The 11,930-nt window shown below is 58.1% G+C and overlaps 1 protein-coding gene across 2 annotated transcripts; it reads left to right on the top strand.

The window, feature by feature from the left end:
- The first annotated feature begins 1,222 nt into the window (after positions 1–1,222).
- OPN4 (opsin 4) lies at positions 1,223–11,065 on the top strand. Of its 2 annotated transcripts, none has more exons than XM_068982805.1 (10): positions 1,223–1,366; positions 2,621–2,766; positions 3,792–3,925; positions 4,249–4,452; positions 5,085–5,256; positions 5,679–5,843; positions 6,723–6,830; positions 7,665–7,845; positions 8,957–9,100; positions 11,027–11,065. In XM_068982805.1, the coding sequence occupies exons 1-10, from the start codon at positions 1,223–1,225 to the stop codon at positions 11,063–11,065; spliced, it is 1,437 nt and encodes a 478-aa protein (XP_068838906.1). The 2 variants fall into 2 exon arrangements, with proteins under 2 accessions (XP_068838906.1, XP_068838905.1); XM_068982804.1 differs by having other exon boundaries at positions 2,621–2,782; positions 3,775–3,925.
- The last annotated feature ends 865 nt before the right edge of the window (positions 11,066–11,930 follow it).

Genomic DNA, 11,930 nt, shown 5'->3' with positions numbered 1-11,930 from the left:
CCTGCCCTGAGCTTCTTCCTCCGGCCACCCCCATCACCATGGTGAACCTGTAGTGAGGGGCCTGGGGAGGACACGCATCTAAGCCATGAGCTGGCACCTGTTGGTAGGCATCGCCCGCCCTGGCTGCCCGAACCTGGGGCTCTCGGAGAGCTGTTTGTAAAGACTTGGGGGCAAGGAAGAGGACAGGGCATATCTCTCCACTCCAGGGCTCTTCAAATCTTGGCCCTGTGCCCCAGGACACAGTGACCGCATAGGACGTCCCTGGAGGCAGAGTGCGCAGCCCCCATCCTATCCAGTTCCACGGCTCTCACTGTGCTCCAGAGGTGAGTGTGGCCCTCTGCCTCTGACACTCACTCACTTCAGGCCGGGCCTGCAGGCCTGGGGAAGCTCCCAGGTTTCTACCAGCTTTGTGGGGGTTTTGTTTCTTTTTCCTATTTACACTTCAATAAAAAAAGTTTATGATCAGAAAGCAACGAACAAAAATTGCTTTATGATCTGATCTCCCCCCAGTTGTGCTATATTCCGGCACATCCTCTTAGCTTCTGTGTCTGTGACCTCGGGTGGCCAGCCTTGGTCCTATGCGGGATGGCTGTGAAGGGGTGATGGGTAATGTGGGCAGATGTGAGAGTAGGGTGCCCAGTGGAAAGGCTGAGTATAAGCTCCACAGACAACCCTGAGCTGGGGGGTCTTAGGGGTGGCAGAAGCTGTACTTGGTGAGCTTGCGGAAAAAGAAATTTGCCCGGAGGGAAGGACGAAGTCCAGGAGCCAGAGTCTGGCGATCTCCTCTGTAATATACACAGACACACACTCACACAGACACACACTCTCAAGCTCCCTGCACACACACACACACACACACTCGCACACATTCACACATGCCTACTGTCACCTTCAGGGACCTGTGTCTGAGGGAGCCGAGGCGCCGAGTGGATGGGCATGTGCACGCCCAGCTCCGCTACTTAAAGGTGGGGACGGACCCTGTGACGGTCAGTCGCCATAACTGTGACACTCTCTCCTTTGTGCTTCACTGGACACAGAGCAGCCACCACCCCCAAGAACAGCTCCAGGCTGGGTCCACGCAGGACGCAGGAGCAGACAGCCGGGAGACCAGGAAGGGGTGCTGAGGATGGGGAAGGTTGGAAGGCTGGGCACAGCTAACGTCCTGAGCTCCTGGTGCCCTTGATTTTTCTGCGGGCTTGAGGAAGGACCAGCCCACCTCAGGATGAACCCTCCTTCAGGGCCAAGAGCCCCGCTGGGCCCGGTGCAGGAATCCAGCTGCCTGGCCACCCCAGCCTCCTCCAGCAGGTGGGACAGCTCCCGGAGCAGCGCCTCCAGCCTGGGCCACCCTCCGTCCATCAGCCCCACGGTAAGCCTGGGGCAAGTGTGTGCATGTAAAGCCTCCCTCCCCTCCCCTGGCACCCTTCCTAGGGACAACAGGGGCTTTGACAGGGAGATAGAAAGGCCTGAGCTCTGCTCTGGGATGGTGGGCATGTTACTGAACCTCTCCGAACCTGTCCTATGCAAAAAAGACCAATAGAGGAGAGTGTGGCAAGTTTTACTTCACTATAGAGAGAATCCGAGGAACAGAAAGGCAGCCTTATGGGACAAAGGGTTGGAATGGCCCATCCATTTCTTTCTGGAGGTGGTAGGATGCCCCCAGAGCCTTCCAGAGAGGAAGGCTCACTCTGGGCCTCAGGATTTGTCCCAGTCCAGAGCAAGGTGTTGGTGCCTTCTCCTGCCTCCATCATCCTAGCCAGGCCCAAGGCCATCCCCTAACATCCCCACCGTTACCTGGGGAGTGATGAGCCTGCCCTCAGGGCTGTGGGATGCTGGCCTGGGTTCTGGACAGGAAGGGAAGACTCCAGTAGCTATGGGAGCCAGGGCAGGACAGAAATGAAGCCATCCCATGTCTGGAAAGCAGCTGTTTTTAAGGCCCTTTGTTCTGACCTTCTAGGATGATGACCTCCCTGCAGTGTCTTGGAAGGGCTGAATTTTCTTTTTATTTTTTTAACTTTATTTTTAACCACACAGCATGCAAGATCCTAGTTCCTTGACCAAGAATTGAACCTGTGCCCCCTGCAGTGGAAACACAACGTCCTTAACCATTGGACAGTCAGAGAATTCCCCATAAATTCTCTGTTTTAAAAAACATTATTATTTTTTAAATTCATTCATTAATTTGACTGCGCCTCCACACAGTACAAAGGGACTGGAATACATTTGCTAACTGTCTCAGGCGTTTGAGATGGGGCCCATACAGAGGGGAGGAACCCACCTAGGAGAGGGCTCTGCCTTCTCTAGGAAACATGGAGTCCCTCCAGCCATGTCCCTGCTTGGCAAACATGTGTCTGTCCTGCCAGCCTCCAACAGGTAATCTGAGTTTACTCCGAGAAGACTTTTGCCTCTGGGCCATAGGAGCTTGGGCTCAACTTTAGGGAGACCCATGTTTCCATTCCAGCTGAGCTACCTGCAAGCTGTATGAGCAAATGGTTTTGCTGCTCTAAGCCTTTCCCACTGGGGCAGTTTTTATCTGCCCCATTGGGAACCCTAACTCTTCTTCTCAGGACTATTTGGAGGTGATGACGTCAAGGGATGCCCTTATTTCTCTGTCTCTTCACAGGCAGTCAGGGCCCAGGCTGCTGCCTGGGTCCCCTTCCCCACGGTTGATGTTCCAGACCACGCCCACTACACCCTGGGCACGGTGATCCTGCTGGTGGGGCTCACGGGGATGCTGGGAAATCTGACGGTCATCTATACCTTCTGCAGGTGCCCGGTTGGCAGGGTGGGAGCCTGGGCACTGAGGGCAGCCAGCCAGGAAGAGATGGGGCAGAACACGGGACTGAAATTCTGGTGCCAACTCTGCCAGGGCACTGTTGAGCCTAGCCTTCAAAGCCAGGAAAGGAGCCCCAAAGTAGCCCAGGGCAACCTGAGTGGCATATCCGGTTGGGCCCCAGGTGCACCCCCTACCCCCTCTGTAGGACACACACCTCTGCCTGTTTGCTCTGACTCGGTTCACCTCCGCCATCACCTGCCCCAGTGGGCATCTTCCCTGGACTCAAAGAGCAGCCCTGGTATAGGGATCCTGAGTCCGCCAGCCCTTCAGCAGCCAGGCCTGCCCACCACCCTTGGCTTCCTTCTCTACCTGCCCCACTCACCAGCTGAATGGCTGAGATGGGCATGTGGAGGCGTGAATAACCCTTAGCTGAAATGACTTTAAGCAGATTACTTATCTCCTTTGAGTCAACTTTTCTTATCTGCAAAATGGAGTTGTCACTTACTTCATGGAGTCAATGTGACGATTAAGTAAGTTTTTATATGTGTGGTGCCCAGCAAATGAGTGAATCCTGCCTGTGCCACTTACTGAGTCTTGTGACCACAAGCTGCTTTACGGGTGGGCGCTTCAGTGTGCTTACTGGAAAATGAAGGAGGGGGATAGACACACAGATGGATGATTATAAGAGACAAGGTTCCTGGAAGTACCTGACCCGTGGACACCATCGTCAGCTCCTCTCCCCTTTGCCAGCCCCGAGGGTGAGAACTGCAAAGATGCTGGGAGGGGAGGACGAGAGAGGCATGAGTTGCTGCCTCGTGGGGTCTCACTTCCCTGCCCGTGATGCCAGGCTCCAGAGCTGCTTGGCTGGTACTTGCTGGGCAGCGGGATGGTCTGTGGCCCAGCAGCTCACGCCTGAGGGCAAGCACACATGTGTGCATGGGTACGCAGGCACGTGCACATGTATTCGCGGGAAGATCCCCAGCAGAAGCTCCTCCTGACAGCAGCTGACCCCTCCCAGGAGCAGAGGCCTCCGGACGCCTGCCAACATGTTCATTATCAACCTCGCCGTCAGCGACTTCCTCATGTCCTTCACTCAGGCCCCCGTCTTCTTTGCCAGCAGCCTCTATAAGCAGTGGCTCTTTGGAGAAGCAGGTAGACACTTGGAATTCCCTTCCGCTGGGGGGAGGAGGAGGGTTGGGGCAGGGGATGTCCACAGTGGAGGGTGGCCCAGATAAGACGGTGATATGCTCTTCCTGGGCCATGGGTGGGTAGCACCCCCCTCAGACTCATGAGTTGGCAAGAGGCTTCCCCAAGCCTCTGTCAGATGCAAGCAGGCAGGGTGAGAGGAACACAGGCCTGTTTTCCTTGAGAGGCCAGCGCTGGAGCTAAGCACACACCATCCACACACCCTCCTTGCCCTCGGGTATCTGATCGGCTCCCCGCCCAGCACTGAGGTCAGGGAGTTTTGCCCACAGGCTGTGAATTCTATGCCTTCTGTGGGGCTCTCTTTGGCATCACCTCCATGATTACCCTGACGGCCATCGCCCTGGACCGCTACCTGGTGATCACGCGCCCGCTGGCCACCGTCGGGATGGTGTCCAAGAGGCGGGCGGCGCTCGTCCTGCTGGGCGTCTGGCTCTACGCCCTAGCTTGGAGTCTGCCGCCCTTCTTTGGCTGGAGTAAGTGGGCTCAGGGAATCAGGGGACGGGAAGATAATTTGGGAGGGGCACCCCAAGCTGGCAGGAGGGGCCAGGGGACTGCTGAAGCCTCAGGTAAATGGACATTCAGGGGGGATGACTAGCAGCAGGGGGAACTGAGGCTGCACCATCAGCGATCAGAGGCTAACCTGGGCTCCCTTCCCCAAATACAGAAGGTAGACCACGTGGTTCCTGACTGGCAGGAAGTGACAGGTGCATCTGATGCTGAGTTTGTGATACACCAGACAGGCAAGGGTTGGGATGTGAGGCTTCAGCAGCTAGAAGGGTTAGCAGCAGGCACCTACCCTTCCAAGGAGGGACCAGGAAGCTGGCTTAAGTCTGAGGGAGTAAGACCCTGGGGCTGTGGTGAGGTCTATCTTCCAAACTGGTAAGATTGGGCAGCAGTGGGCTTCACCAGCTGTCTTCTAATAGCACCAGCTTGGAAAACTCCCAACTGCGCCCAGTTTCTTTGCTCTGCTGCGCAGGGCTGGGGCCAGGGCCGGGGCCGGGGCCAGTGTTTGAGAAGCTCAGACCCCACATCCAAAGCCGCTGCTGGATGAGGAACCTGGGTCAGCACTGCCCTGAAGGCTGAGCACCCTGCCCCTGCGTCCCAGGTGCCTACGTGCCCGAAGGTCTGCTGACCTCGTGCTCCTGGGACTACGTGAGCTTCACGCCGTCGGTCCGCGCCTACACCATGCTGCTCTTCTGCTTCGTCTTCTTCCTCCCCTTGCTTGCCATCGTTTACTGCTACATCTTCATCTTCAAGGCCATCCGAGAGACGGGCCAGTAAGAGCTGGGCGCAGGGAGGGGTCCGATGGGAGGAGGACAGGGCTTCCCGTGGCTCAGTCTGTATCCAGCCCCCCAGGGCACTCCCAGGCTCAGATGGGCAAAGACCAGCTCAGCACAGGTGTTTATGGGGTGGGTTCCTACAGACTGGTGCAAACTCGGTGCTTCACAAAGTCTCAGGAGATAGGGTCTTCTGAAGAGAGGGCTTCAGACTTGGCCAAGGGGTCTGAGGGAAAGGAAACACCACAGGTAGAAGCACAGGGAGGCAGCTTAGCCTGGATGTCATGCGGGGCTTTCCGGGTGTCAGGGCCGCCTGCACGGAAAGGACGGCCAGCTCCAGGAAGGCTCCCTGATAGTAACCGTGGCCCTGGCACCCACTGCAAGCTGAGCGGGGTCAGACCCAGACTCTGCACGCTTCCTAGAGCTCTCCAGACTTTCGGGGCCTGCGAGCGTGGCAGTGAGTGTCCCCGGCAGCGGCAGCGGCTACAGAATGAGTGGAAGATGGCCAAGATCGAGTTGCTGGTCATCCTTCTCTTTGTGCTCTCCTGGGCCCCCTACTCCACCGTCGCCCTGATGGGCTTTGCCGGGTGAGCAGTGGCTAAGGGACTGGGCCGGGGGCTGGAACGGTGGGAGAAGGGTAAAGGGACCCTGGGGCAGCCTTTCCCTCCCCAGTCCAAGCCCGAGCCAGCCATCCTCACACCTTAGGTCCAGCCTCGTAGCCTTATTCTCCCTGCTGCTGTGAGACGCCCCACCCGAGCTGGGCCTGCCTCATTCCTGGAGGTGCTAAGAGACATGCTCAGGAGTTCGGGGCCACAGTGGGTTTGGCCTGAGGGCCTACAAGGGCTGTCGGGTCCTTCCAGACCCCTGGGGAACACGCAGCTCTCCCAGAGCATCTGGTTTCTTGTGGCTAGTGTCTGGAGACTTTGACACCTGCACGGCATGGACACTGGCCAGACGTGGTGAGCACTGTGAAACAGTGAGAACCATGAACCCTTTCAGGTGTTTGGCTATGAGAGCTTTTCTGTGCAGGAGCACCCTGGTCCCCTGTCGGGTGGTCCGATGCAATAACTCCCAAAGAGCCAGGGAGCAGCAGGCGTCAGGGTTTGATGGGGTGTGGGGAGGGCTGGTCAGAGGGCGAGTCACTGAGGGTGAGGGGAGGGGGTTACTGGCAGCAGCACAGTCTCCAAGGAACTGTGCGACCTGCTGAGACCCCCCACCTCTGGCACATCTTCTCAGCACCCCTCCCTCACCTGCTCCCTGGGTTCCCATTCACCTCAGATCAGAATTCTCCTTGGCATCACAGTGCATCCCCTGGGAATGACTTAGTTGTGCCACTTTGGACCAGGCCGGGCTGTGCCCTGGCAAGGCTTGGTTGGCCTAAGAAGAAGGTGCCTGAGAGGACGGGTGGGTTGTGGAGGCTCCAGGGAGGGTCAGCTGGCAAGGGGACCTCAGCTTCTCTGTCCTAGGTACGCACATATCCTGACGCCCTACATGAACTCGGTGCCAGCTGTCATTGCCAAGGCCTCTGCCATCTACAACCCCATCATTTACGCCATCACCCACCCCAAGTACAGGTGGGACCCTCCACCAGGACCCAGGCCCAGATCCCCAGGCCCACCCTCATGGGCATGGAGGGCCTGGGCCTATAAATGGGGGCAGAGGCTAGCCATCTTTCCTGTCCTTTGTATCTGCATTGGGAATACAAACAGCTCATGACCTTGGGTGGGATCTGGAGCTGGTGTGACCCACTCTACTGCCTCAGCTTCCTAGGGGGCTCAGCTTGGGGGACATCAGAGCTCCCTGGGCAGTGTCCAGTACTAACTGGGATTTTCAGAACTGAGACCAAGAGGCGACCAGGATGGCTGATTGGCAGTGCTGCCTACCACAAAGAGAGGCCCCAGACAGTGACAGCCTGGAGAGATAGCAGCAGGGAGAGCTCTGTTCTGCTCTGAGAGCTGTGGTAGCGGCCTGGGACTGGTTCTGACCCGGAGCACTCTCTGCTGATAGAATCCCCACAGGGCTGGCCTCTTCCACGAGGGGGCCTTCAGTGCTTCCTTTTGCCTGGTGGTGTCAGTAACTCAGCGGCCCTGCAGAGGCCAGCTGCAGGCCTTAGTCCATAAGCTCAGAGGCAGCTCAGGGGTGTTCTTGGTCCCCATTTGCAGAGTTGTGGCTTGGGCCAGCCACTTGAGGGCTAAAACCAAGCCTCTGGCTGAATCTGCCGCCCTAAGGCTCTGCCTCCACATCCATGGACCCAGTGTCTGTCTGTCCATCTTCATAACCCCAATGTCTGAATGTCCCCGACCCCCAGTGGCTCTTGGCCCACTTCCATTTGCCCAGTGTCAGTCTGTCCACCCACCCCATCTCCTCGAATCTGTCCATCCCCCTAACCTGACATGTTGTCCTTCCAGACTGGCCATTGCCCAGCACCTGCCCTGCCTGGGGGTGCTGCTGGGCGTGTCGGGCCAGCGCACTGGCCTGTACACCAGTTACCGCTCCACCCATCGTTCCACGCTGAGCAGCCAGGCCTCGGACCTCAGCTGGATCTCTGGACAGAGACGCCAGGCATCCCTGGGCTCTGAGAGTGAGGTGGTAAGGAGGCGGGCCCTCACTGACTTGGCACCATCTTTCCTCAATTAGTCCAGCCTCAGGCCTCCAGGCAGGCCTGCCTCTGAGAGTCAGGAACCCTCAGGAACCTGGGACACTGGCAGGAAGAGCCCCTCAGCACCTCCACATGGCCTTCCCACATACAATCCTCCTTGCCAGGCAGGGGCACTAGAGTCAGGGAGGCACCATGCTGGCCCCAGGTCACTCAGCAGCAGGGCCTGGACTGAACATGGGTCTTCCCACTCCAGGCCAGCTCTTTTCCCTACCAGCCCTATCCCAGGGCCTTAGAGTCTCAGATCGAAAAGATGAGCATTTCTTCCCTAGATGGGCTTCTAGAGAGACAGGTAGGTGCGAGCTCAAGCCCATCATCCTCATTGTTAAGGCTGCTCCTCCTTGAGGAGCTCAGAGGATACAGCGGAAGGAACACTGTCCCTGGAGCCAGGGTACCTGTGTTCAAGTCTCACTGTGTGAGCTTATGCAGGCCACTCACCCTCTCTGAGGCTCTGTGTCCTCTCCAAAAGGGAAAGCCATCATCTCTGCATACTAGATGGGGTGCCCGTGAATGACCCTCCACGTTGTGGTCAGCCATAGGAGCTACCAGCCTGCCAGCACCTACTCGGGGCCTGGGACTGTGATGCCCCCCGAGGTCCCCAAGAGAGTTCCCTGTGCCGTGGGCTCCTGTCCCAGCTCCTCCATCATTGTGCCTGCCTCACCAAGAGCTTCCGCTGACCTCTTCCCACGGCCCCCTTCCCTGGGGGTCTCAGTTGAAGGGGCTGAAGGAGGAGCTGTCAGAATCCCTGAACTGCTGTAGGGCACAGCAAGGATGAATCTTATCCGTTCAGAGAGGCCTAGAACCTCATGAAGACACACTCAGCCCATGTGTTAAGAAATCACAGAAGCATGTACACACACACACACCCTAGCACATGCACTCACAGTTTGCAAGGGTTTGGTGACCAGCAGCCCTGCAAACAGTGTCATGATCTTCACCCCAATGAACGATTGTAGGGAGAATGGAGAAAGGCCTGGCCAGGAAGCGGGCGGAAGCAATGCTGCAAATGCCCCCTCACCTCACGGCGACTCTCCCCTTCCCCAGGGCTGGACGGACACAGAAGCAACAGCTGCCTGGGGGGCTGGCCAGCAAGTGAGCGGATGGTCCCCCTGCAGTCAGGGCCTGGATGATGTGGAAGCCAAGGCCCTTCCCAGGCCCCAGGGACGGGACTCAGAGGCTCCCGGGAAGGTAACTGGGTCTGACACCTGCCAACCTGTAAAAAGGTGGGACAGGAGCAAGTACCCCAGGGAGTTGTCAGGAAAGGGGGACAGGCCCAATGACCTCTGGGAATCACCCCCTCCCTGTACCTCCCAGCTTTCCCTTGCCCACCTGGGGGTCTTGGGGGGAATCTCTGTGACTCCAAGATGTTCTGAGCAAGCCTGAGTGTGACTGCACCCGAGCTCATGTGTGTTGCGTGACCTTGTCTGCTTGTACACAGCAGGTGGCAGTGTCTATATTGCGATGAATGTATATCGCATGTGTGTGAACATGTGTGACCGTGTGCCCGGCACGTGCTTTCTGTCCTTCTGACGCCACAGGGCTTGGGTTTGAGTGCTGCCCTAATGTGTCTGCTCTAAGCTGAGAATGTGACCAAGTGTGAGCGGCATGTACCTCTCTGCGATTGGAAACGGGATGTACCTGAGCGGGGGCGGGGCTGCAAGCTGTGTATGTGCTCGTTATGAATGCCCTGAGATTAGGATGTTGCCCAGAATACTTGTGGCTATTAAAAGAAGGCCAGCTGTCAGCCCAAGTGCCTATGGAACGGAATGTCGATGGCGATTAGAGAAGGCCGAATTCTGGAACGCTGGAAATGCCGTGTGCACAGGCCCCGCGGCTGCTCTTCCCCCTCAGCTGACAGCTCCCACCCTGCCCCTCCACTCACACCCACACAACACCCCCAGTTCCTGGGCTTGCTAGGGCAGCAAGACTAAGACCAGAGGCCCTCTCCTGGCTTCCTTCCTCAAGGCTGCTCCCCTGCCTGTCCCAGAGAAGGGGAGCCCTGGGCAGCTCCTACAGCTGGGGGGCTTCTGTCTCTTCCAGCGTTGCCACGCCAGGGAACACCACTCCCCAGCGGCTCCAGCCTCAGAGAGGACTCTCTCCCCAGTCCTGAGGCCGGGCATTGTGCACGACCACAGAGGCTGGGGCAAAGGCTGGCAGCATCCCCCAGGCTGGCCAGGCAAGGATGAAAGGCCCTGCACCTCTCCTGGAGGGAAATCTGGCCTGGGGTGGGGCACGGGGCAGAGAGGGACAGCACATCAGCAGTCACCTAACACGTGTGATAAGCACTGCCATCGAGGTATCAGCACAGAGGGCGCTGAAAGCAGAAGCCGAGGGATCCTGGGAACGGTGAAGGCAAACCGGGACTGCCAGGTGGGATGGGGCTGAGGAGCAGGGATCAGGCGGTCCAGGCTGAGGAAACAGCCGGTACAAACGCAGTGGGGCACAGGGTGTCCTGAACAGACAGACACAGAATGTCTCTCTGTGACCCTAGGAGCCGCCACGGGACTCTAGGAGCTGGAGGTGAGGATGGAGAAGGGGCAGGAGGTGGTAGGAGCCATGGGGAGGCCCAACCAGATGCTGGCGTGAGGGGTCTCCAGTCAGGACCCTGGAGGACAGGAAGCCCTTGGAGGACTTATTGGGGCACTGAGGTAGGCTTGGTCAGCTTGGCAGAGTAGACTGGGCCTCTCCACAGTAGCTGCGGAAGGACAGGTTGCGTGGAGTGATCCAGCAGAGAGAAGGTGGGAGGAAGTCGGTAGATAGGCAAGAAATGAGGCTTTTAAGACAACAGGGAGAGAGGAGACACCCAAGCCTGGGAAAGTGGAGAATTGGATGGTGGGGGTGAGGAGAGCTCAGTCTGGACCCCAGGAGTCCAGACCCTAGGACAGGCCAGCCTGGGGGACCGCCTGGAGGCAACCTCGGCCATTACCAGCTCCATTTTCTAGCCACACGGCCTGGAGAAGGCCCAACCCCCAGCCGGGACAAAACCTTCCCCCCTGCCCCGGCCTGCAAGCAACCTCCCTTCATCCTGAGGTGCCCCTAAACAGAGAGGGTCCCTGAGCCACCACTTCCAGTGGGACACTCTGGGCTAAACTGGTGTCTGCTGCTTGCTTTCAGGCCAAGGGGCTGCTCCCCAACCTGGACGCCAGGATGTAGGTTGACCATCATTCCTGCCTTCCTTCTGGGACACGTCCAGCTCTTTCACGTCTCCCTCACACACACAGACCCAGCATCACCTGTGGGCCTGCAGGCTCTGGAAGCGGCCCTGTCACCCCTGCTGGTCTAGATTCACGGCCGCGTACCACGCAGCTCCTGCTCTGCAATGCGGTCTGCACCCACTTCTCAACCCAACAGCCTGCACCTCAGGCTCAGACGGAAGAGTGGACGCCCAGGCCCTCCCGCTGCCTGGAGTCGTCCGCCTCTCCTCGGATGCTGTGTGCTGTGATTGTCCAGGCGATGACAATAGCGATGGCTCTGTCAGACACCCCAGCTATTTATGAGCTGCCTCTGCACCTGGGCTGGGCATTTCACTGGCACAGAAAGGACAGCGCTGAGTCTCCCGCGGCCGGCAGTCAAAGCCACACACAGACCTTGGCTCGTTGGAAACTGTTACTCACCTCTGGCTCTCCCCACAGAGTGCTGTTTCCACCATGACCCACCCTCTGTGCACATGCTCATTTTCCAGCACACGTTACCTGCGTGGACGTATTTGCATGTACACCAAGCACACACGTACACACATTGTGCCTACAGTTTGTTTTCAAGTTCATCCCAGGGCTGTGTGCGCCTGGAGGGATGTAGAAAAATAAAAACCAGAGAAGGTCTCTGACAAGCACAGTCTCTACCTACTGGTGCCGCCATGGGAGAGAGAGACCCAGGCCCCTGGCCCCTGAAGCCCGCAGCAGCCTCTCTCTTCCTGTTCTCCTTCTGTCCTCCACCTTGTGATTTTCACGCCTACAACCCCATCCCAAACTGCAGGGAGGAGCGTGGAGGAGGGGAAAGACCAGGCTTGCCCCCATCC

The sequence above is a fragment of the Capricornis sumatraensis genome, chromosome 10, assembly GCF_032405125.1.
Source record: "Capricornis sumatraensis isolate serow.1 chromosome 10, serow.2, whole genome shotgun sequence".
Lineage (NCBI taxonomy): Eukaryota > Metazoa > Chordata > Mammalia > Artiodactyla > Bovidae > Capricornis > Capricornis sumatraensis.
The sequence above is the reverse complement of the archived record's forward strand: the minus strand, read 5'-3'. Positions and strand labels throughout refer to the sequence as shown.

What these genes read in the sequence shown, in the direction of transcription:
- OPN4 (XM_068982804.1), top strand. Translation starts at nt 1,223, where the DNA reads ATGAACCCTCCTTCAGGGCCAAGAGCCCCGCTGGGCCCGGTGCAGGAA. An exon ending in GCAGGTGCCCGGTTGGCAGG is followed by an intron (nt 2,783 to 3,774) that starts GTGGGAGCCTGG and finishes TCCTCCTGACAG; the next exon opens with CAGCTGACCCCTCCCAGGAG. An exon ending in GCCGCCCTTCTTTGGCTGGA is followed by an intron (nt 4,453 to 5,084) that starts GTAAGTGGGCTC and finishes CCTGCGTCCCAG; the next exon opens with GTGCCTACGTGCCCGAAGGT.